Genomic DNA, 25,574 nt, shown 5'->3' on the forward strand with positions numbered 1-25,574 from the left:
AATTACAAATGTTTGGGGAGGTAACAGGGTCAACAATAAAAATTTTAAAAATCAGATCTCCTTTGTATCAATATACCACTAAACCACCAGCTAAAAGCTGGGAGTTCCGCTAGTACAAACCACCTTTATATATTTAGGGGTACAGGTATCTAAAAACTTGAAAAAATCATACATATTAAATTATGTTCCTATATGAAGAGTATACAAAAAGATATTTCACTATGGAGTAAAGATGATGTTGCTTCCAAAATTCACACATTTGTTTTATGTTTTGCCCACTCCAATAAGAAAGAGTAAGATAATATTTTGGCAAAGGAAATTAGAACAATTTATATATGCTTCAAAAAAACCAAGAACCGCCAAAAACCTTGGGTACAGAAGGAACCAAGAGGGAGGATGAGGAATCCCTAATTTACTTTTATATTATGACTCGCAGAGCTTGGAAAAGTTACTTTTTTGAACTACAACTCCCATCAGCCCCAGCCAGCATGGCGCTGGCTGGGGCTGATGGGAGTTGTAGTTCAAAAAAGTAACTTTTCCAAGCTCTGATATGAGGCCTATCAGATTAGGCATATGATTTCATTTTTAGATCTTAAAACAGAGAGGCATTGGGTCCAAATTGAAAGATATATATTATGTCATAATAACCCTAAAGGGCTACCATATATTTAAAAAGTTTTTAAAAAGTATAAAATTAGAACATACAACAATGACACCGATATTGCAGATATGGAAATATAGAAGAGCTGTTTTTACCAGGTCTCTCCCCCTTGGTTCCTCTTTCTAATCATCCAGATTTCTATAAGAAAGATTAATAGATGACAAAGAGTTAATTAAAAATATTTTTAGATTAAAGGATTTTTACATGAATAACAATCCCATTCCTCGAGATTCTTGACACAGAAAGTTGAGGGATATGGTACCAAATCAGTACATTTATAAGGAAAAATTATAACTTGGAACAAAAGAACTAACTCTAGCAAAATTAATATTGAATGCAGGCAATACTGAAAAGTCTAGTCTTCCCCTTATGTAAGTTTTTACTGGGAAAGGATATGGGCAGTAACCAAATACTTAAAGAAATATGGGAAACTGAATTGAGTTGTAAAATAAAAAGTGAGATCTGGACAGGCATGTGGTTAAAATTCCCATTTAAATCAGTGGCCAAATCTTTATTCAGGGAAACGGCTTTAAAGATTGTTCAAAAATGGTACATGACTCCTGCACATTTAGCACAAATCACTAACTCAGGAGACCCCTCCTGCTGGCGTGAATGTGGGGAACGTGGCTCATTTATACATACGTGGTGAGAATGTGATAAAGTACCCAAGTTTTGGTCTCATACATACAGAAATTCAAAGAATAACTGGGCAAAAAATAATCAGAGGGAAATCAGAATTTACATTACAAAAAATCAGTTGGCTTCTCATTGGTGGCTGCCAGAATGGTGATTGCATGGGTCTGGAAAACTCTGGAAGGTCTCACGTTAGACAGATGGCATCGAAAGGTGTGGGAAGTTGCCCTATTAGAAAAATTGACTATCAAATTAAGATTAGCAAAAGGAAAGAGGAAAAACAAAGAGGCTTTCAAAGAGGGCTGGTGGCCCTTCATACTCTTCTCTGCAAAAGATGAAAGAATGGGTCAAGTACCAACTCCCTTTAAAAGACTATGGCTAAATTAACTTATTCCTTGGACTCTATAACTGTGTATTTCAATGGGAAATAAAAGATGTATGGTAGGGTGGGAAGAGGGAAGATTTATGTAGGGAGGAATGGGTTAAAGTATAATCGTTTAGATGGTTGATGAATATATGTTTTCAAAACTTCTATATAAATAAAGGCAGGAAATGCTGTTTGTACTTTGACAGCACCTCCCTGAGCACTTAGGCTGATCAGCTGCAGAACATCACCTGTTTTTAAAGTGTAAAATGGCTACTACATAAAGCCTAGTTTCTACAAAAAAAACTTGGAGCAGGGTTTGCTTGACATTACAATGTAGTGTTGTCTAGGCTACCTTTCCTTAGCCTGGTGCCCTTGATGTTTTGGAGTAAACTCCCACTAGCCTGTGAGAGTTGCAGTTTGAAACATCTGGGGGACACCAGGGTTGGGAAGTCTAGTCTAACTAATTAGACTGGCCAACACTTGTAGGTTTCTTACTGTCACTTTAAGAGCAGCAACCCAAGCTGAGGAGGGTAGGAAATTGCTTGGTATCTTGATAGGTCAGTCAAAATGAATGGACCACTCAATTCATCTGGACAGGTGCAAAACTTATGCTGGGTGTGGAAACGGAAAACATAGCTCCTGATGTTCACAGTAACTCAACAGTGGTGTTGAGGGCTGGAAATATTCTGCAAGAACTATAATCAGAAGGGAGATAGTACTGCTGCAATTAGCCTAGCACGGTTTTATTGGAAATCCTGCTGCTTGTCTACTTCTGGCTTCAGCTCTTATTTATTTATTTATTTGTTTTATTTTATTTTATTTATATACCGCCCTAAGCCCGAAGGCTCTCTGGGCGGTGTACAATCTATGTGTAAGAAGGTCAGCTTCTGTATGTATTTATAATGTATGTCTACTTTCCACTTTTGTTCAAACCAACTTGTGATACAACAAGAGCACCTGCACCTGGAAAGGGATAACAGGTTGTAGTAATCCCACTGAAGTTCTCCGCTTAAATTTCAGTAAACCTATAGGCTTGTAGGCTAATCGGTACTCTGCTGCTGGGTGTCCTATTGTAGCAGGGACTTTACATGAAGTGACAGATTTAGCAGTTGGAAACTTAAGACTCATTTTCCACCTAAAGAAATCCAAGTCTACATTATCAAAGAATCCAAACCAGTGCCTTTTTAAAGCATAACAAACGGTACAATTGTCACCATATTTACTCGGGAGTAAGTCCCAGTGAGTTCAATATGAATTACTCCCTGGTTTCTAAGCTGTTTATATAAGCGACAGTCCGTTTACCCCTATTTGTTCCGTGAGCGAAGGCACAACACCCTCCGAAACGTTCTTCGAGCATGGTTTTGACGTAATTATTGCCCCGCCCAATCGAAGAGATGTTCTATTGGAACTGAGAGGCGTGGCTAACACAGCTTTACGCATTCTCTCAACGAGGCCGGAGTGAAGAGCGCCGTTGTTTTCGTTCGGAGCCAGAGGAGGCGGGTCACGACCTCAGGCAGAGGCAATCGAATACCACTGCCGTCAGGAGCGTGACGTCGGGCGGCGGCGGGCCTTTTGAAACAGCGGCAGCGCGGGGAGAGTCGGTGTGAGGAAAAAGGCCTACCTGAACGCTGCCAGGATGGAACCGCGGGAGGAACTGAGGGATGCGGCTGGCTGCAAGGCTGCTGCTTCTTCTTTCAATGGCACCTTTGAAGAAACGGCAGGAGAAGCCCGAAGGGTTGTCAGTGAGGAGATAACGCCGGACCTAGTCACGCTCTTTCGGTCAGTTCCTCTGTTGGTCGCTTGTAGTTGGGTGGCTATAGTTCTCTGAACACGCTCTTGGGCAGTAACCTTGTATATATTCACCTGGGAGTAAGTTCCATAGTACTCAATATCGGTCTTGACTTTTGAGTAGACATATGTAGAATTACACTTTCCCGGACCAGTATTCGCTCAAAGGGTTTGCATTTACCAAGCGGGCGCATTTCCTCCTGGCACCCTTTCCAAGAAGGTAGCAATTGATACCCTATTTGCTCCTACACAGTAGGCTTGTATTTTTAATGCTGCCTTTTATATTTTTAATGGAAAAAATATGCATTGTATAGAACGGTGGTTCCCAAACTTTTTGCCTCACAGACAGCTTGAAAGCTGCTGAGGGTCTTGGCGGACACTAAATGATTTTTCTGCCTGCTGTAGTAACTGCAGCTGCATAGAATTCAAATTTTAATACTAGAAATAAAAAGGAAAAACAATACAATTAAAATCAATTAAGAGTATTCAGTGTGATGGATGTGTCATCTCCCATCATCAACCGCAAATCTAGACACTCTGGACCATCTGAATGAAGGTTGCAGACTGTGGGTTCAAGGACCACAGTGATTGTAATTCTTATGATGAGGTGGATTTGCTGTGAATTGCTAAATTACTCTTCCACTTGATGATGTTTCTGTTTGTTTGTTTTTATTTGTAGAGTAAGACAACAAATAAACCAACATCTTATGGAATATAATACAACAATTAATGCAAGTAAGTGTGTGACCCACTATTGTTAAGAAAATTTGTAAAAATATTAAATGTGTATATATTGCTGAAATAAGCAGAAAAAAACACAGTACAAATGTAGATAGGTTATTTGACAAGCATGCTCTTGTTGAAAGTAAGCATCTGGATCTCTTGACCACTTTATGTCTATGAAAAGGTGTTTTGAAACTTAGGAACTTCTTGCTATGCTATTGGTATGTTTGTCTTGGGAGGGAGGATCATTTTCAGTTATTTTTAATATATTCAATTCTTGTTTGACAGATGAAGAGAGCATTCCGGATCAAGTTATCGATGAAAAGATTATTGAGTGGTATGTTCTCATAACTAGTTGGAACATATACTACTATGATTTGTTCCTGGCTTTTTTCAGTATGCAACTCTAGCAGGTGAAAACCTATTTTTGTGGCCTATGCAAAGGGCATGGCAGCAATGTTAGGTTTATAGGGAGAAAATGGGGTAGAGCATTAATTTGTGTCTCCTTATATGTTGTGGATTCCTGTTCATTTCTATCTGCAGAATTAGCTATGATTTAACAACATAACTGAAACGTTCTTGTAATATTTTTAAATTAAAATATCAGGCTTGTGTTTATTAGCTCTTAAAAGTGTCTTGTTATTTTTATGCTTGCTTTAAATGGTATGTTGTATTCACTCTTATCCTAAACACGCATACATAATTACTTATTTTAGTGGACCTTATTTCAGAGGAAGTGTGTGACAGCACTGTACATGGGATAAACAGCTTGTTCTGTTTTTGTTCATTGTGCTTAGACCATGTAAAAAAAATGAAAACTGCATCCAGAAAAGGTAACTTCTGTGGCTAGTATATACTGTATGATTTGAAAATAGACATTTGCACATTTTATTTTATTTTGCATCTTGCAGTCATGAAGAACAAGTTATCCATGACATTAATACTCCACTGCCTGTCTATAAGAAGTTCTGCTCGACTCTTCCTCCCGTGCCCCTGTAATGTCTATATGCCAATCATAGCCTTGGATATCTAAAACTTGATTCATTTTGAAATGGGAATTGAAACTTTCACTATGCTGAATGCTGCATCCAACAACAATCTATATGTTTGTGCAGCGTGGTCTCAGAAGACCTGCCCCACCCCATTATGCTGTCAATATAGAAGATGCATTAAATGTGGAGGGGGGAAGGTTCTGACTGTATGTATTTAAATGAGGAATGTTAGTATTGTATGTCTACTTCCTGTACTAAATCTTACAATTCACAGAATGAGCCAGGGCTGATATGTGAGCAGAGCAATATGTCTGCTAACATCCATCACTGGAAAGATGTGTTATAAATTTCTTTAGCTGTTATATAAGTTTAGTAGAAGAAGAAACTCCCAAGGATCATACGGTAGTATTCAATACTAATTTGACTCAAAGTAGACCCATTGAAGTTAATAGACTTGATTGAGGTTTATTAATTACAATTGGTCTACTCTGAGTAGGACTTAATTGAATATACACCATACCTTTCTGATCTTCTGGCCCTTGGTTTGTTTTACCTGAGTTCTCTTTAATGTTGTTCTTAGTTCCGTAGAAGATCTGGAAAGAGAAATGGAAGAAGTGAAAGTGTCACACCAAAACAAAACCTTGGCATTACAGAGGTAAAAACTGCATCTTGTTAAACAGTTGAAGTATAATGTATGACAGAACCAAGGAACTGAAGATGTAGCATTGCCATAGAGTTAGCTAACCAGAGTCTTACCACAAGGAGATCTAAAACACTCAAGCCACAACCCAGCAAATGTTGTGAGGACTTAATTAATGCGCTTGTGCACCCAACTTGGCGCTTGATTGTGCAGCAGAGTTAGTCATGTGAAATTACTTAATGTAATGAGAAATTGTTCATGCTTTACAAGTCTGTAAGGTAAAGACTCATAAAAGTGAGCATTAGACAACTTTTCTGCAACTACATTCTGTTTAACTCCATACAAGTCAATTTCCTTTTAAAAATAGTTTAAGGGAAGTAGCCAACATATAAATGAAACCTATGGTGTTTAACCTATGAAACGGTTAAACTACAAATTGAAACACAATATAGTATTGGAATTTTCTCAGAAGTACGAGCATGAACTTCCTTATACTATAGCTTTACATAGATCTCTGGCATATAGGAAAGTGTTCAACTAAATAATTACATGAATGCAACAGGCTTCCCCCACAATTGTCCCCCTGCATGTATCCCTTGCTGTCCCCAAAAGATTGGGGGGGGGACACGGGGAGGCCATGGAGAAAACATTGCAGAAGGAAAAATCCTTAGCGCTAAGTTGAATACAACCCATAGCTATTTATAATGTCAAACTAGTATGCTAGTCCATCACTTGTGTGTGGAAATATATATATGAGAGGAGGAATAAATACTTGGTACAGTATCCAGTATTTGTTTCTGGTGTAAATGCCCAAACTACACTTTTAATGCATCTCTTCAAATGGATCTTGTTTTGTATTTTTTTCTTTACTATATAGGATCCAAGTAACTGATGCCCTTAGAACCAAACTGAGGAACAATGATGATGACTCCAAGTAAGGAGATTTGAAACTCTAAAGCAAGGAGTTATTTTTAAACTGATTTATATTACTTACAAGAGGGTTACATTCCGTGGCCTAAACACTTCCCAAATGCAACTGCTATGTTAGTATATGCTACAGGGACTGTTGCTGCACCACAAGACAGTGAAGCAGGGTCAGATTCATAACTTATTGGGGAGGAGATTCTAGACTTAGGCCACCTAGAAACTGCTCATTTGTAGAAGTGGTAATGGCATTTTGATAGTTTGAGCAACTAGTTGTTTAAATAAGCTGTTGCAATTTCCCATTTTAGACCTTTGCAAAACCATTATACACTGATTCCATTTAGCTACCACTTAAAACTAAAGAGCACTGTTTAAAACTGGGATCAAGTTCAAACTAGTTGCGATGGCAACATACCTGTTTGCTGGAATTGGCTTGATGCTGATTTTCCTAAAAAGGGGGGGGGAGACTTAAAGCGGTGGGACATTTTCTTGCTGGCAAGCCAGATCTTAAACTCCCCATCCCTAACATGCCAAATTTGACAGGTGGGCAGGGGTGCTCACCTGGAAATCATTTCCAGTTTTTGAAAATTTAAGGAGCAGCATGGGGCTGTTTACAAAGCCCTCCTATTATTATTATTAATAATAATAATAATATTACTGTATCCTGCCCTTTTCCCCAGTAGGAGCCCAGGGCAGCAAACAAAAACACTAAAAAGACTTTAATCCATCATAAAAACAGACTTTAAAATATATTAAAACAAAACCACCATTAAATATATATTAAAACATAACATCTATAAAAACAGTTTTTAAAAGCTTTAAAAACATTTTTTTAAAAAGAGTTAAAAACATTAAAAAGCAATTCCAACACAGATGCAGACTGGGATAAGGGCTCTACTGAAAAGGCTTGTTGAAAGAGGAAGGCCAGAAAGATAACAGAGATGGTACCTGTCTAATATTTAAGGGGAGAGAATTCCAAAGGGTAGGTGCCACTACACTAAAGGTCCGTTTCCTATGTTGTGCAGAACAGACCTCCTGATAAGATGGCATATGCAGGAGGCCCTCACTTGCAGAGCTCAGTGATCAACTGGGTATATAAGGGATAAGACGGTCTTTCAGGTATCCTGGCCCCAAGCTGTATAGGGCTTTGTACTAGAACTAGAACCTTGAACTTAGCCCAGTAGCTAATACATAGCCAGTGCAATTCTTTCAGCAGCGGGGTGACATGTTGGCGATACCCTGCCCCAGTGAGCAGTCTCACTATTGCATTTTGGACCAGCTGCAGCTTCCAGACCAACTTCAAGGGTAGCCTGACAGAACGCATTACAGTAATCCAGCCTGGAGGTTACCAGTGTGTGGACAACAGTGGTCAGGCTATCCTGGTCCAGAAACAGCCGCAGCTGTCTTACCAGCCAAAGCTGGTAAAAAGCACTCCTAGCCACTGAGGTCGCCTGAGTCTCTAGTGACAAAGGAGGATCCAGGAGCACTCCCAGACAATGGACCTGCTCTTTCAGAGGGAGTACAACCCCATCCAAAGCAGGCAACTGACCAATTATCCAAACTCGGGAATCACCAACCCACAACGTCTCCATCTTGCTAGGATTCAGACTCAATTTATTGGCCCTCATCCAGCCCACCACCAAGTCCAGGCAGCGGTCCAGGGCTTGCACGGCCTCTCCCGATTCAGATGTTACAGAGAAATAGAGCTGGGTATTGTCAGCGTACTGCCAACACCTCGCCCCAAATCTCCTGATGACCTCTCCCAAGGGCTTCATGTAGATGTTAAACGGCATGGGGGACAACATGGTACCCTGTGGCACCCCACAGCACAACCTGTTGAAAGCCAAAAGACAATCACCCAATGCTATTCTCTGAAAATGACCCTGGAGATAGGATCAGAACCACTGTAAAACAGTGCCTCCAATACCCATCTCACCAAGTCTGCTCAGAAGGATACCATGGTCAATGGTATCAAAAGCCCCTGAGAGATCAAGTAAGAATAACAGGGTCGCACTCCCCCTGTCTTTCTCCTGATAAAGGTCATCCCTCAGGGTGACTAAGGCTGATTCAGTCCCATAATAGGCCCATGCTTCTCTGTAAAGCTCCAAATATGGAATGGAATGGAAATTGAATGGAAACTGCTTGCTCCAGCAAAGGAACAAGCAGGAGCTCACTTTAAACTCCTGATTGTTCTTTTGAAGCCCTGCACTTACCCACGCTATACATCAGGTATAGGGTAGGTTGGAGTGGCTTCCCCAAAATGAACAGAACTTCCTATAGTTTAGCCCACCCTGGCAAAAGCCTGAGTCTTATTTCTTCCCAAAATCATCTTTCAGCTATTTCTCATAGGGAGACCACAAAAGTGAAAGTAACTCCACTAGGAAGAAGACAGCTGAGGAAGCAGAATCGTGGGCAATAACATCTCCAGCATGCCATCACCACCCTTTCTGTGTTTTAAATGGCCCCAACTCGATTGCTTCATAGGAACTCTGGAACCTGTATTATAACACACACAGGTTGTGCTGCTGTAACACCTTCAGACTTAGCACTTTTTCTCTTGTTTTGTAGAAGGTAAATGCTGCACTTTTTAACAATGACTTTTTACTGTAGCTGTTAATCACATGTTCAGCTATCATAATACATGCAGCAGTACTAATAAAAGCTGAAGAGATGGATCTCATAATGCATGTGTGTGTGTGTGTAGCCATTAGAAAAGGCATTTAAAACGTTTTATAATGATCTTGTGAAGTAGTTTTCAACTCTTCTTTAGAGAAAATGTACTGAACTCAAACTGCCTTCACTTCAAACGTGTATAGTGATGGATGTAAACCAGGGGTGGGGACACTGTGGCCCTCCAGATGTGGTTGATCTACAGTTGATTCTTTATTCATCGGGATTTGTTCAGCATATAAATATCTACGTGGTGTACAATTCAAAGCAAGAAGGATAAAACGGTACAGCCTATTCAGTAATGGAACATATGGCTGGATCATGCTGCAAGGAAATCCTGTGTAAATAAAAAAGGGTCCTGAGCAAGAGAGGACTTTAGCAAGAGCCTAAACTCTTGCTAATGCTACTATGAAACTATAAAAAGATCATAAAACTATTGACTATGCTGGCTGATGGGAATTGTAGTCCTATATCTCAAAGGCCACAGGTTTCCCAGTGCTAACTAAAGGCCAAATGAAATGTTAACACAAATGTACAACAAAACACCAACAGCTTTGGGATAGAGTGATTAGGAGCACAGAAGTGGTACTGTGGGTGGCTTAATCTTTTCTCTGGCTGCTGCTTTTTGCTGCAATTTCCCCTGTTACAAATGTACATTTGAAACTCTGTAAGGGGAAGAGCTATCTAGGGAGGGAAAGTTTCAGCAGAAGGCCATGGCTACGGAAAGGATTAAGCTGTCGCGCTGCGATAGTGCGTGTGTGGTCCAATACAACACCAAAAGCAGGTTCAGGTATAGAAAAGATCCAGTCACAGGCAATGATTTCTTTTAAGAGTCTTTACTGAGACATTTAGTGTTACAACCAGCTTCTTCCACATAAACGCTACACCCTCACATCCTTTCGGTTTCTCTCCAGCCTTATGTAGATAAGAGTGCCCTTGTGATGGCACAGCTGCCATCGACGGCCTTGGCACTCTTCCCAACCGACTTAACCCCATAAGTGCAGGTTTGTCCGTTGCTTTCCTCTCTGTGAGGAACACACACATAACCTGAGAGCCCAACATAAGCGGCATACTCCAGCATTGCTTCTCCACTCCAATCACCCCATCCCAAAGCTGTGTGTAAGCTGAATTTATTTTGATTTGATTTCATGAGCCTCGTGGTTATATTGACTTCTGTTTATGCTCTCATTAGGTTGATCTGGGACACTATCAAACACATAATGATGCTCAGTACTGCAATACTTAAATTGCAGCAGGCAAGTATCCTTTATATTAAAATATTAAAGTTCATTGCCTGTTGTTTGTTTGTCACCCTTGGCTCTTTCTGGGAGGAAGGGTGGAATATAAGTTTAATAAATAATAAAATGAATTTCTGAAACCTGTAGTAGAGCAAAGTACAGTATAGCTGTACTTTAAAAATATTTATTGTGTTTACCTACCACCCGTACTCTTAAATAAGTCTGTTATTTTCAATAGTTAAAGTATTCCTCTGACAACTACAAATAGATATTGATACAAAATATATTAATGAACTACTTGTTCATGCAGCAATCTCGTGATCTGGAAGAAAAACTGAATGAAGTTAAGCAGAGCAGACTGAGTAAGTTTAAATTATAGTGAAAATGCAGTTTCATAGCACTATTATTGTTACCTTCTGTATCTCATAAAGGTGAAATTACTATATATCACTTCAATGTATAGGTACATGAATGTGGTCAGATCCCAAATGTGGTATGCTATGAAAATCAGAATGTACTGGAAATATTATCTTCCTCCCAATTTATTACTTTCAATGTGTCTACTCTGAGTAGGATTTAGTTGAATACAACCCTTAGCATTGTACTAGCTCATTATGGATTGTATCCAATTCTATGCGAGCAGAGTTCCATTTATGCAAGAAGACTTCCACTTCCTCTTTGCTTGGGAGGGTCGCCCAAACCTCCAGAACAGATTTTGAGGGCGTACAGGGGGGCTGCAGGGAAAGAAGGGGAATCTCATTGCTCAAGTGGAATTCTGTTCCACCTGTGCAATGGGAACAATGGATACAATCCTGTGTGTGTTTAAGACTTCTAGCTATTTCAGGCATGATGTGTGGAATGGGAGTGTTAAAATAAAAACTGAGCCATAATTTGAATCATTAATTTAAAATGAGGCATTAGTAAAATGCTTGTTTGTGGAGTAGGTTTTGGGAAATTAGCAAGTTCCTAATTCTATATATTTTTGTCTTGTAATTTACTAGCACTAAAACGGGCTGGGGAATGCAAACTGGCACAAATACATGATATGAAGAGAAAAAGAAAAGAGGAACTAGACAATATGGAAGTGGGTGAATTGTTGAAGAAGGTTCGTAAAAATCTCAAACAGGAAATTCAGATGACAACATTAATTCAAAACATTTTCCAGGTAAAGTGCATCTGAGAAGATGGACAAACTTGCTACGGTGATCAAGATGAACTAATTTGTACTAAATGTAAATTAAGTAAATATATATAGCAGCCTTGGGTTTCTATGATGAAAAGAAAGGCAGGGTATAAATGTAATAAATAATACTTTGAAATTATTGTTCATAGATGGAAAATGGCCAAGTATAACTTGCACAATGCAGGCCTTTTTTTTTTTTTTTACTGGCTCCCATTTTTTTTCTTTTTTTAGTATTGACATTGTGAGGTGAGTTTTGTTGGCTATATTTTAAATTTCAGTTCAGAATGAATAAGAGAATGAAATGGCTTTGTGCACAGTAAAATATTTGAATGTTGTAAATACTGAAAAATCTTAATTGCGGACAGCTGTGTAATATAGAAAATGGAAATGGACTACCTTCAAGTCGATTCTGACTTATGGAGACCCTATCGATAGGGTTTTCATGGTAAGCAGTATTCAGAGGTGGTTTACCATTGCCTTCCTCTGAGGCTGAGAGGCAGTGACTGGCCCAAGGTCACCCAGTGAGCTTCGTGGCTGTGTGGGGATTTGAACCCAGGTCTCCCAGGTTGTAGTGCAACCTGAATGATCGCTGCATGGAAACTTGTGTGTGTTTGCATGTTAAAGCAGTACCATAATTGGGATGATTACAAGTATCTCTTTGAAAACTAAACAAACTGATTTTATTTCAGAATCTCATTATTGGAAGTGGAGTAAATTGGGCAAAGGATCCGGCTTTGAAGGCAGTTGTTCTGCAACTGGAGAAAAATGTGGCTGGAATCTGAAGAAGCAGCAATACCTGAAGATTACATTTTCTGTGATTTGCTAATTCAGAGGAGAATAAGTAGTCTGAGTTGTAACAAATGAGGTATGTTCTCAGAATCAGATATCTGTACAATGACACTTATTGTACTGATGCACATATGGACTTAGGAACTTAAAAGGGAACTTCCTGCTGTAAAATACACTCTGTATTGTAAGAATTGTTGCAATTTTATGTAAGGAGCTATTAATATAGATTTTTGTGACTACAATATTATCTCAATTTCTAGAGAAGTTATTGTTTGTTGCCTTATGATGAAGCCAGAGCACTTGGCTTGCTGTTTCCCATTTCGTACTAGTTTCACAGACGTGATTTTTCTTTACAGTTTGATTTGCACTGCCACATGAATTTACAATAACATTTTTGTATATGCCAGTGAGAAGCAGCTTAGTGTTTTTGGTAAACATACTCGTGATTATTTTTCACTACAATGCTGTTTATGTTCTGTATTTCAAAATACTGTTCAGTTAGATGTATAGGTAGAATAACTTGCTGCTGCTGTTATTGTAATGCCATCACTATATATATGTAATATGGTACCTTTTTTGTTCCATAGATAAAAATAGATGGGTACCTGCCTTCAAGACACATTCTAGAATATTGAAGAATGTAATAAAAGGAAATGGCAGAGGTTGGGGAATCTTAGTGCAGCACCGTAGTAGTGTAAATTTGTTCTACAATTTAATACTATGCCTTGGTATTGATAGTGCTTGTAATAAAATAAAAGCATTGTGTGTTGTACTACAGCATTGTGATTTGTATGGAGGGCTTGAGACTTTTACTAATCTTTCATGTCCTCTTCAGGAACACACTAGACACTAGGTGGGCAATTCCAAACAGAATTTCCTGGAGGGTGTGTTGGCAGAGCTTAAACTTTTCATACTGTGCTCTCACTTGCTGTTTGCCTTGTGGCCTAAAATGTACACATGTACCATACACATCTGATATGGATGCAACTGTTCTAGGGATTCTATATACAGTGCATGTTTACAATAGAGGAAGGTTCAGCAGTTGTAAATCTTTTGATGAAAGGCCATTAAGAAATATACATTAAAAATTAAAAGGGGCTAATGTACATGCGCAAGTTTGCACACTGAAGATCTGTGTTTAGTTGTTGAATTGTGTTACTGATTTATTCATGTCATTGGTTTATTTAATTGTAAATAGAGGAAACAATTCAGATATTTTATTCTAACAGAAGCAGCAGTAACATATATTACTATCACCTAATTTTGGTGAGCCTGTGCTTTCAATAGCTACCTGACAGAAATTCAACTGCCAATTTGTATTTATTTAATGGTGTGCCACCCTATAACAAAGTACAATGCTGAAGTTGGTTCCCAGTTCCAAGTTGCTTATTTGCTTGAGAGTTCAGAACACTAAAAAAGAAGAAAAGTTGACAGCTACAGCACCTTCAAGCCAAAGTTAACATGTTTCTGAACCCCAAAACATATGTTGGGATACCCTGTATGATATATTGCTGTGATTGGGGGACTCCCCGTCAAGAGTAACAATACATTTATGCAATCAAAATCATCAGGATTCTGATATTATCACAAATACATGATGTCATAAAATAATAAAAAATAAGTAACTGGGGGTATCCAGGGCATGAATAATGGTATCTATGCAAAACCAAAATGTACAAAAAGCATGCAGAAAAAAATTAGTAACTGGGGGTACCCACCCCAAAAATTGCTCTGGGTCAGGACAAATCATACATCCTAAGAAAGGGAAGGATATCCTCTACGAGATGCCACTGCGTCCCGTCTGGGCCAGAGCTTCTGCTGGGTGCAGGGCATGCATGAGGGCATCTATGCAAAACGAAAACAGACAAAAGAATACAGGAAAAAATAAATGACTGGGGGTGCCCACCTCAAAATCTGCTCTGGGACAGGCCAAATCATACACCCCAGGAAAGTCGAGGATGTCCTCTATGAGATGTTACTGCTTACTGCCTAGCCCAGAGGTTCTGCTGAGTGCAGGGCACAAATAAGGGCATCTACACAAAACCAAAATAGACAAAAACATGAAGGGACAAATAAGTAACTGGGGGTTCCCAAACCCAAAGTCTGCTCTGGGCCAGGACAAATCATACACCCAAAGAAAGGGGAGGGTGTCCCCTACAAGATGCCACTGTGTCATGTCTGGCCCAGAGCTTCTGCTAGGGCAGGGCATGGATGGGGGCATATATGCAAAACCAAAATAGACAAAAACATGAAGAAAAAAATACAACCCAGGAAAGGTGAGGGGGTCCTCTACGAGATGCCAGTGCTTTCTGCCTGGCCCAGAGCTTCTGATGGGTGCAGGGCATGGATGAGGGCATCTATGCAAAACCCAAATAGACAAAATCATGAAGAAAAAAATAGGTAACTGGGGTGCCCAACCCATGATGTTCTCTGGGCCAGGACAAATCATACACCCCAGGAAAGGGGAGGCTGTCCTCTAGCATACCAGTGCATCTTACCTGGCCCAGAGCTTCTGCTGGGCACAAGCAGGGCCGGCTCCAGGCATGCCAGGACCCTTGGGCATCAGCTTGCTCTGGGCCCTGGCGTGTGCGTGTGTGTGAATGTGCATGGCCCATGCGTGGCCCCCCATGCCCCCCACCTACCTGTCTCCTGTCTTTTACCATTGCCCTTAATGAGATGGTGGCCGTGGTTTCCCTAAGGGGATGAAGCCTCCGCCACCACCTTTGTTGATGGCACACGTGCGTGCTACGTGCGCGCATCTCTGCCATCAACTAAGATGGTAGCAGCGGCTTCAGTACCTTAGGGAAGCCGCAGCCGCCATCTTCATTAAGGGCAATGCTAAAAGGCAGGAGACAGGTAGGTGGGTCAAGGGAATGGTGGGCTGGTGGATGGTGCCATGGATCATGGATTGCGGAAGGGGAGCGGAGGGCCCCTCAGGGGTTCCTGTAGCTCCGGGGCCCTCGGGCCAGTGCCCTACTACGCCACCCTTTAGAATCAAAATCAAAATGTACAAAAAGAATTTAGTGCCACTATTTGTGCCCTGCGTCCAGCAGACGTTCTGGTTCAGGCGAGATGCACTGGTATGTTATAGAGGACATCCTCCCTATTTCTTGGGTGCATGATTTGTCCTAGCCGAGAGCAGAATTTGGGGTGGGCACCCCCAGTTACTTATTTTTCCCTTCGTGTTTTTGTTTATTTTGGTTTTGCATAGATGCCCTCATCTGTGCCCTGTGCCCAGTAGAAGCTCTGGGCGAGACCGGAAGCAGTGGCATCTCGTAGAGGACACTCTCCCCTTTCCTGGGGTGTCTGATTTGTCCTGGCTCAGAGCAGATTTTGGGGTGCGCACCCCCAGTTACAGTACTTATTTTTTATGATTTTATGACATTATGCATTTTTGATAATATCAGAAGCCTCATGATTTTGATTGCTTAAATTTGTTAATCTTGATGGGGAGAGTCCCCCAATCATAGCAATATATCATACAGGGTACCCCAACATATATTTTGGGGTTCAGAGACATGTTAACTTTGGCTTGAATGCCAGATGTCCAAGCTGGATTTAGAAAGGGAAGAGGCACCAGAGATCATATCGCAAACATACGTTGGATAATGGAAAGAACCAAGGAATTTCAGAAGAAAATCACCCTGTGCTTTATAGATTACAGCAAAGCTTTTGACTGTGTAGATCAGCCTTTCCCCAACCAGTGTGCCTCCAGATGTTGTTGGACCACAATTCCCATCTTTCCTGACTATTGGCAATGCTGGCTGAGGCTGATGGGAGTTGTGGTCCAACAACATCTGGAGGCACACTGGTTGGGAAAGGCTGGTGTAGATCATGAAAAACTATGGAATGCTTTAAAAGAAATGGGAGTGCCACAGCATCTGATTGTCCTGATGTGCAACCTATACTCTGGACAGGAGTCTACTGTAAGGACAGAATATGGAGAAACCGATTGGCTCCCCATCAGAAAGGGTGTGAGACGGGTGTATTTTATCACCCTATTTGTTTAATCTGTACGCAGAACATATCATACAGAAAGCGGGATTGGACCAAGATGGTGTGGAAATTGGAGGGAGAACTATCAATAATTTAAGATATGCAGATGATGCCATACTACTAGCAGAAACCAGTAACAATTTGAAACGAATGCTGATGAAAGTTAAGAGGAAAGCACAAAAGCAGGACTACAGCTGAACATCAAAAAGACTAAAGTAATGACAACAGAAGATTTATGTAACTTTAAAGTTGACAATGAGAACATTGAACTTGTAAAGGATTATCAATGCCTTGACATGGTCATTAACCCAAATGGAGACAATAGTCAAGAAATCAGGCTAGGACTGGGGAGGGCAGCTGTGAGAGAACTAGAAAAGGTCCTCAAATGTAAAGATGTATCACTGAACACTAAAGTCAGGATCATTCAGACCATGGTATTCCCCATCTCTATGTATGGATGTGAGGACAGTGAAAAAAGCGGATAAGAGAAAAATCAACTCATTTGAAAGGTGGTGGAGAGCTTAGCACATATCATGGACTGCGAAAAAGACAAATAACTGGGTGTTATAACAAATTAAACCAGAACTATCACTAGAAGCTAGAATGATGAAACTGAGGTTATCATACTTTGGACACATCATAAGATGTGATTCACTAGAAAAGACAATAATGCTTGGAAAAACAGCAGGGAGTAGAAAAAGAGGAAGGCCAAACAAGAGATGGATTGATTCCATAAAGGAAGCCACAGACCTGAACTTACAAGGTCTTAACAGGGTGGTTCACGACAGATGCTATTGGAGGTCGCTGATTCATCGGGTAGCCATAAGTCGTAGTCGACTTGAAGGCACGTAACAACAAGGAACTGGGAACTAGGAACCAACTTCAGTGTCGTTAACAAAGTGCTCTGGGTAGCTCACACAATCTTAAATATAGTGACAGGTTGCGTATGTTTTATTTCGTATATTTGCTCAATTTCTGCTTGCTATGCAGCTGTTAAAGACAAAATTCCGAAAAGAACAAAAGGGGGTTGTTAACCGTGCCTGAATTTGGATCAATACAGAAATGCAGGGTGTCTATATACCATCGGCAAGCCCGATTTTCATCTGCCTCAGCAATGCCGTTCATATGGAACCTTCTTGGCGCTACCTCAAGCAAGTCTTGCAGTCGACTTACTGTTACCGATAAAGCCCTGCCCTTCGCGGGGGTGGTGCTTATTTAGGCCCCGCCCCCTCCTGGAAGAGCTAGGCTGTGGGCGCTCTTTCCTCTGCCTGGGCGGGGCGTCACCATGGGCAGTAAGATGGCGGCAGCCAGTAGGGTCGTCCAGGTGAGTCCTTCAAGCCGCGTCTCTCGGTGCAGACCGCGCAGTCGAACTTTTAGTGTGGCCGGGACTCAGACGTCTAGCTCAGGTTTCGAAGTCTGGAGGTTGGAGACCGAATACCCGCCCGGGTAGGACAAGCGAGGCCGGTGTCCTTGAGTGGGAAAGGAAAAGGTGTCCGAGGGGAAGGAGGAAGGCGCTGAGGGCATGTCCCTGCCTTGGGAGAGAAGATCGAGCCAAGTGGCTTGACTGACGCTGGGTTGGTGCCTTACCTAGGAGCGGCTGTTTGTTCTTGACTCTGCCCCACTGGCGGCTTCGTATGAAAGCGGGTCTTTTCCCGGTCGCTGCTCCTGTTCCCCTTTGCCCAAAGGGCCCACCTCGGAACACCGGAGTCGGTAGTTAACCGCAAACGTCGCTATCCTATTTTTCTTTCTTTCTGCCTCGGCACAAGATCCTACTGCACTCTGTGAAGCTTACTCCAGAATAAGTTTGCACGATGTCACGGTCCTCGATTTGTTGACAAGCCGTCGCTTAAACAGGAGTTGCATGAAATAGCGGTATTTGGAGTTGTGCTGACCGAAGTGGGAGAGACTTTAAAATAAAATAAAAATTGTTGGACTAGCGATTTGACCCCGTTTTTGTTCACAGGGGATGCCTTTAAGATTTATGGCTGATTTTGTTAGGCTTGATGCAGGGAGCTGGGACAGAAGTGGCTCAAATCATATTGGTGCTTGGGGCAACAAGTGTGATGATAATAAATGAAAAAGTAGACAATTTCTTGTCCCTTAACAATAAGGCAGTGGGAGCACCCCTACAAGGAGAGGCTAAAGCAGGGGTTCCCAAACTGGTACATGGACCACTGGTGGTCCACAAGCTTTATTCAGGTGGTGCGTGGCATGTCTATAAAAATACAATATAAATCACACAGCATCTAGCACATTATATTACAATTGCTACAATAGACAGAAAGATCATTCAGTGGTCTACCAAGACCCTCCCCTATTTCCAAGTGGTGTGTAGGGGGGGAAAGGTTTGGGAACCACTGGCCTAAAGTATTTGTGGCTTTTAAGTTAAAGAAAAAAAGGCAACGAGGTAGTGGAAAAGGGCATTGATTGAGGTTTATATAAGTGCATATTATGTGGATTCCCCCCCCCTTTCTTTACTCCGGTCACCTAGTGGAATTGATTACTGGCAGAAGAATTGGAACAGATAAAATATACTACTTTGCACAAGGCATTACATTAACTTATGGAATTCACTGCCACAAGTTGTGCCAAGCTAGACATGGTGCTAACAGCTATGTCTTTAAAAAAAAAAAGCTGCAGGAAAGGGGATGGTGATTTCATCCAGACTACAGCAAATGGTGAGGTTAGCTTTAAGCATTCCCATATCCGTAGTTCCAACAAAAGGCCCCTCTTCATACCTGCCATTTCTTTTTTAAAGCCTCAATGTGGTTGCTAATTATTAATTTAGTGCCACTTCTAAGTTGCCCTTAGATTGCTTTAAAGGGTATTTGAAAAAGTAATAGATGATGGGGTCAATCAATGGCTAGTACAGTAGTCATAATAGATATATGGAACCTCCATGTGTAAATACAGTATCTGGTTGCACTGTATGTCAAGTTTCTTGACTAGATAGGTCTTTAGTCTCCTCCAACAGAATTCTTCTTGTAAATAATGGTAGGATGGTGTAGCTGCGCATGGGGGCAAGAGACAGCAGTTGTTATTACTACCTTTTCTTCCTTCCTTCACTCTGTGTACTTCCATCATCTAGTTTCTCTATCATATTTTCCTGTAATTCTAGGTTACGTTCCCTTATTCCGTTACACTTTACTCTCATAGAATATAACAAATGATCTATGTTTTAGACATCACAGCAGCTAGAGGCTGTTATTTCTGAGAGTTTGGCTGGCCAAACCTGCAGCACTCCTTGAGGGAAAGGGATGGTATGCCCCCTGACCACACCTTTGGTAAATGGTAAACAGCACAACACCCCCTTTCTTCCCTGCAACAGAAGCTATACAGATAAAGAAACACTTCTGGGAAAATCTATGCAAGTAATTCAGTATGACCATTGGACCCTGCACTTAGTACTCCTTGAGGCAGCAGGTTTATCTGCATGGATGGACAGCAAGTACTAACTATGATTGCATTTGGCTTTAAATATCATTAGAAAGTGAATTTATAAATGGGGAATGTCTCCAAAGCTGACATGATATGAAATGCTCCCAACATTTTGAGTGTAAAAGTCAAAATCTTAAAGACTGTATTGTGCACCTAGCCAAGCCAGATTGTAAGAAATAGGTACATTCTTCCATTCCATTCTGTTGTGTTGGGCTCTCCACTGAAATGAATGGTGGTTGTATAGCAACAGTGCTTGGTGGACTGCACCTTTTCTTGGAAGAAAATGTATATGTTGACTTGATAACATTGACTGCCTTCCTTTTACCTCTTTTTTCTAGGTAGTCAAGCCACATACACCTTTAATTAAGTTTCCAGAAAGAAAAAGTACTCCCAAACCTACAAGTAAGTGTTTTTTTGGTGTTAATTTTATGTATTAACGTTTAGAAAAGCTTCCTCACAATACAATTGTAGGCATGTTTCATCAGAAGTATGTCCTGTTGGATTCAGTGGAGCTTATTCTCCTTTAAGAGTTTATTTAGGTGTATATAGGGGTGCAGCCTCAGTCACCTTATTTGTTTTGTTTAGGCTAGAAATCAGTTTTAACTAGCATTTGCTGTTACTTTGGAATCCCATTCCAAAATTCTTCTTTTCACTTTAAAAAAGCTAACAGTTTTTTCATAACAATTACTTTCTCCCAGCATGTAGACCAGTCCTTCCCAACCTGGGGACTGCAAAGTAATCCAGAGGGGGCCATGACAAGTAAAGAAATGAATTATTTATTAATTTTTTTTTAAAAAAAGTCTTCACTTCCTGGATGCTGTCTGCTCCCCATTTCCGCTGCAGATGTCACCTCCCCCTTGCTCCAAACGGGAGGGGAGGACTTTGCTGAAGTGCCAGAGCGTCTTTCAGGCGTGCTGAGGGCAGGCATCTGCCTATAAAACACAGCAGATGCCAAAGGAGGCTGAGGGAGGTGCTACCGGGAAGAAGAGGGGATTACTATCCCGACTCCCGTCTCCTCGCACTGCCGTTGCTGACGATGCCCTTACTCAGAATGATAGGAGAGGGCTTTTCGTGAAGCAAAAAGAAGCAAGGCTGCAAGGAAAGGCTGCTTTCCCCCTTCCTTCCTGGCAGCCAACCTGCCTACCTTTCTTGGCTCCTGCTGCGCTGTCACCTCCATTTAAAAATTATTCTTATTTTTGAGGCCACCCAGATCTCACCTTCAGCCCAGACAGAGCCAAGGAGCAGTGAGGAAGCTTGCTCACACACACCCCATCTCTGAGGCTAAGTGTGTCTTCCACCTACATTCCGTTCCCCAAGCTCTCTCTCCAAGATGATACCGCAGTTGAGGGTTTCCCACCTCCTATGTGCCCAAATGCATGCCTGCCTGCAGATGCTTACAGGAGGGGCAGGTGTGTTTGCATGTGCTGATTTGTCTTCTGCTCCACTCTCATTCCCCAACTGCATGCTAACCAAGTCATCAATTCTGATGATCATCCCAAGGCCTAAAAGCACTAACCCCCATCTTCAATCTCACCCTTTTGTCTTCACAATCTAGCGTCCCCCACTACCACATTGCTGCTTCTTGATGATGATGGGCTCCTGCTGTGAGGAAGGGTGGGATATAAATCAAATAATAAAATAAATAAATAAAATGCTCAGCAGGTTTGGCTGAGGCTGGGGTCCACATACTGCAGCTGAAATTTATTTATTTATTATTGCATTTATATCCCACCTTTCCTCCAAGTTGCTCAAGGTGGTATACATGGTTCCCCCCCCCGCCCCTTTTCCATTTTATCCTTACACCAACCCTGTGAGCTTTGTCAGGCTGAAAGACTGTCTGATCCAAGGTCGCCCAGTGGGCTTCATGGCTGGGTGGGGATTTGAACTTGGATCTTAGTCCAACGCTGTAACCCACTGGTGTTGGGAGACAGGACTGAACATCTTCAGACTGTCATGGGGGGAAGTGGGATGCCAATTTGATTGGACCTTTGCATTAAGAAAAGAAAGCCACACCTCCCTGTCTGCAGGGAGCTTTTTGTGGAAAGGGATATTTGGAGATGTGATTTTGCCACACACCATTTTTTCAGTTAACAGGCTAAAATTACAATTGGGTGGGGGGTCACAAATTTTTTTGAGCTTACGAAGGGGATCTCATACTCATAAAGGTTGGGAACCACTGATGTAGACAATTCTGGAGTGACAGGAAATAGAAATGGAATGTAGCTGTATTATATTGTGATGTCACATTGGAAATCAGAATATCAATTCAAGAATTTCAGATCTTACAATAAACTACAATCAGTGGAAGAATCCTGTTCAGGACAGTCCAAGCCAGAGAACTAGTAACAGTTATGGTTATATTATTCCAAAACTATAGCTTTATTGTGCAGTTCTCAAACACCTTCCAACGTTTTTACTTGTGCTGTTTGTTTTTTAAGTCATATTCTGAACTCCTGAATGTGTCTCTGATATTTCATCTTATTTCCCCATCCTGTCACTGGAACTGAATTAGTTTAGTGAAGCTATCATTGTCATCTTCAGCAAATAGTACCATGTTGCGTTCTGACGAGTGCTGTTGGGAATCTTTCTCATGCTCTTGAATCTTAAATCCTGAATCCCCTCAAACATTATCTCAGTCAGAATTTCATTCCATGAGATCTGCCTTATCATTCTGAGCAGTGCATAATTTCACTCTGCTTCTGACCAGAAAATTTTCTAACAGAGGAAGTTCACAGGGAGATTCCAGCATGAAATAGCTAAATTAGAAGTATTTACTTTATTTGTTTGACCATGACTGAAGGCAGTGGTTTCCTCTCACACTGCGAGTGTTAATTAATTTCCCTAGCAATGCTAAAATGGTTGTGTTATTACCAGTACTGCTGTTGTGCATGGTCACTGCTCATTTGCATACATCTAAACTTTAATTGTATTGTCATGGACTCTGTGTTTTGCATTTTGTTTACTACTTAATCCCACTATTTCCATTTTCCTTCAAAAACCGTGTGTGTATATACTTACCCATGTGTGTATATTTGCTAAATAAAGATGACTCTTCATGCATCTGCTGAAGTCAACTGTAGTCCACAGAATCTTCTATAGGGTTCGAATCCCCACACAGCTATGAAGCTCACTGGGTGACCTTGGGCTAGTCACTGCCTCTCAGCCTCAGAGAAAGGCTCTTTTTTTTGCTGTAACAGACTAACATGGCAACTGCTCTGAACAGTTAATGATCTAGGGTTTCCAGAGTATTTATGCTAACATAAATGTATGTTTCGAACCCATTTCTCTTGTTCCTTTAGTACAGGAGCCTCTGCAATCAAGAGTGCCTCCACTTCATGCTTCAGCCTCACAACTCTCTGCAGGAGGTGGGCCGCCATTGCATAAAAATATTTCATTTCCCAGTAGAATGCAAGGTACACCTGACACTTCAGAATTAGTAAAAACTTTACCTCAAAAATACCGAAGGAAACCCATGTCAGTTGAAGAGATGGAATACATCCAAGTAAGTTCCTTGAGACTTCCCACTTATTTATTTTTATTAATTTTATTGAAATGCCCATATGTCACTTTTCTCTTATAAATGGCACACAAGGTGGCCATTAAATGAAATGAATCCATTAAATAAAAGTTTAAACAGTCCCAAAATAAAAGTGTAGGGCAGCTACAATCTGCAATCTAGTGCTGTGCTGATAAAACTAATGAAAATTGAAAGAGTTCAGCAGCCTCTTAGCAAAACCAAAGCAAGCATTAGATGAAAAAACAAAATACTTAAAGCTTAGATAATGGGACAGCTTTTGCTTTGGCAATTGCCCCAATAAATCTGATGATAAAAACAAGAAGATCAAACTAAAGACCTGTGGGTAATCCACAAAAAGGACAATAGCCCTTTCTCGTTTTCCAATGACTAATATTCAGAGGTATGGTGCTTCTGATCCTAGAGATAAAGTATATCACCATTATGACTAGTAGCTGTTATGATCTAGTTGTCAGGTAGGTTCATATGGAAGCAGGTGAAGAAGCATTGTGGAAGCCTGCCCCCAGACAATCTGTCTTTAAATCTTAAAAAAGCAGTTGGCTTTGTTCCCAGGAACAGACTAGAAGCCAATATCGATCTTTAGAATAGGTATAATGTGCTTGCACTGTGAGCCATGATCCACAGCCTAGCTGCTGCATTCTGAACCAGCTGAAATTTTATGAGGCAGTTCCATGGATTACAGTAATCCAGCCCTGGTATCACTAAATCATGGATAGTTTACTGAAGAGAGGGAGCAGCTGGCACAAATGCACTTAAAGCAATCAATATCTCCAGCATCCACATCTGATCTCCCAGGTACAACCCTATCCAGGACAGGAAGAATACCATCTCCAAGGTCAGTTCCATCTACCAGCAGTACCTTACCTGGATTCTTACTTAGTGTCTTACCTAGATTCAGCTCCCTATCCATCCCATTAAGGTGTTAAGACACCTCTTCAGAACATCAGTGTCTTACCTGGATTGGATGAAAAGGAGAAATAGAGATGGGTGTCATCCAGATATTGATGACACTTCACTCCAAATCCTGCATGACCTCCCTAGATTAAATGAAATAGTTTCATGTCCAGGACTGCAATATTTTGGAGAGGGCCTTTAGTGCACATCCCTGGCTTATGTTCAAGGGAGTCAAATGAATATTGTTGTAGGTCATACAGCTGAATAGGTAGGCTGTTAATTTGCTGGACCCATAAATAGTAATTGGGTATCACACACCATAGGAAAGTCTAAGTGGCAATAAAAAAGTTAGCTTGCCATGATTATATATCTCTAAAGAATAGACATCAGTCATTTTATCCAAGTGCAAAAGGAATCTGGATTATCAGTGACAGTGCAATAATTGATTTTTCTTTCTGTTAAAAGATAACTAATATTTTCTGTTACAGCGTGGAGGTCCAGAATAACACAGAAGACTGTGCTACTGAAGCACAACAAACTCTTGTATTCACAATAAAGGCCTTCCTCACCGTCTGAACCTCTAAAAGCAAATAGCTTTATTAAAGGCCTGTCATGAGGAATGAGAAGGTAAATGCTTTGGAAAGAGGTTGTGTCCCAGATCAGAAGATAATTTTGTTTTGAGTAACCATTTGACTCCACTTTTTACAACTACAATATTAAAACTTTTTTTTTCATTCTACTCAGTATAGTTTTGTTATCTCTTTTGTAGCTGTTGATGATAAACCAAGAAAGGCTCTCTGGTAACAAAATTCCTTCTGGCTACCATCAAGGTGACAATCATGATGTTTCACTGTTCATGTAATGCTTGTCTGGCAAGAAGAAAAGTAAGATTTGTGTCTTCTGCCCAGCAGCACAGTACATATTCTTGGGGGTGGGGGTGGGCCAGAAGGGTATCTGTAGGAGATGGTATCAAGACAGAACTTGCAAATGTTAGTGGATTGATTATATTTATTAAAAATCATGCATTATTGCAAACTCATCTGTCTGCTCTTTTAGAAGGAAATACAAACCTCTATCCTGGACTTGTGGGCACTATTCCCACT

The 25,574-nt window shown here is 40.9% G+C and overlaps 2 protein-coding genes across 2 annotated transcripts; both read left to right on the forward strand.

Annotated features, from left to right (window-relative positions):
* The first annotated feature begins 2,906 nt into the window (after positions 1–2,906).
* Positions 2,907–13,380, forward strand: CENPH (centromere protein H). The gene is made up of 9 exons (XM_061619705.1): positions 2,907–3,440; positions 4,129–4,184; positions 4,461–4,509; positions 5,745–5,819; positions 6,682–6,738; positions 10,591–10,654; positions 10,947–10,998; positions 11,638–11,801; positions 12,509–13,380. Exons 1-9 carry the CDS (start codon positions 3,298–3,300, stop codon positions 12,599–12,601), a joined length of 753 nt encoding a protein of 250 aa, XP_061475689.1. The 5' UTR covers positions 2,907–3,297; the 3' UTR covers positions 12,602–13,380.
* Positions 13,381–17,818: 4,438 nt separating this feature from the next.
* On the forward strand, positions 17,819–25,210 carry KGD4 (alpha-ketoglutarate dehydrogenase subunit 4). The gene is made up of 4 exons (XM_061619717.1): positions 17,819–17,928; positions 20,381–20,444; positions 23,342–23,544; positions 24,960–25,210. Exons 1-4 carry the CDS (start codon positions 17,890–17,892, stop codon positions 24,975–24,977), a joined length of 324 nt encoding a protein of 107 aa, XP_061475701.1. The 5' UTR covers positions 17,819–17,889; the 3' UTR covers positions 24,978–25,210.
* The last annotated feature ends 364 nt before the right edge of the window (positions 25,211–25,574 follow it).

This window comes from Rhineura floridana, chromosome 1 (genome assembly GCF_030035675.1).
Source record: "Rhineura floridana isolate rRhiFlo1 chromosome 1, rRhiFlo1.hap2, whole genome shotgun sequence".
NCBI lineage: Eukaryota > Metazoa > Chordata > Lepidosauria > Squamata > Rhineuridae > Rhineura > Rhineura floridana.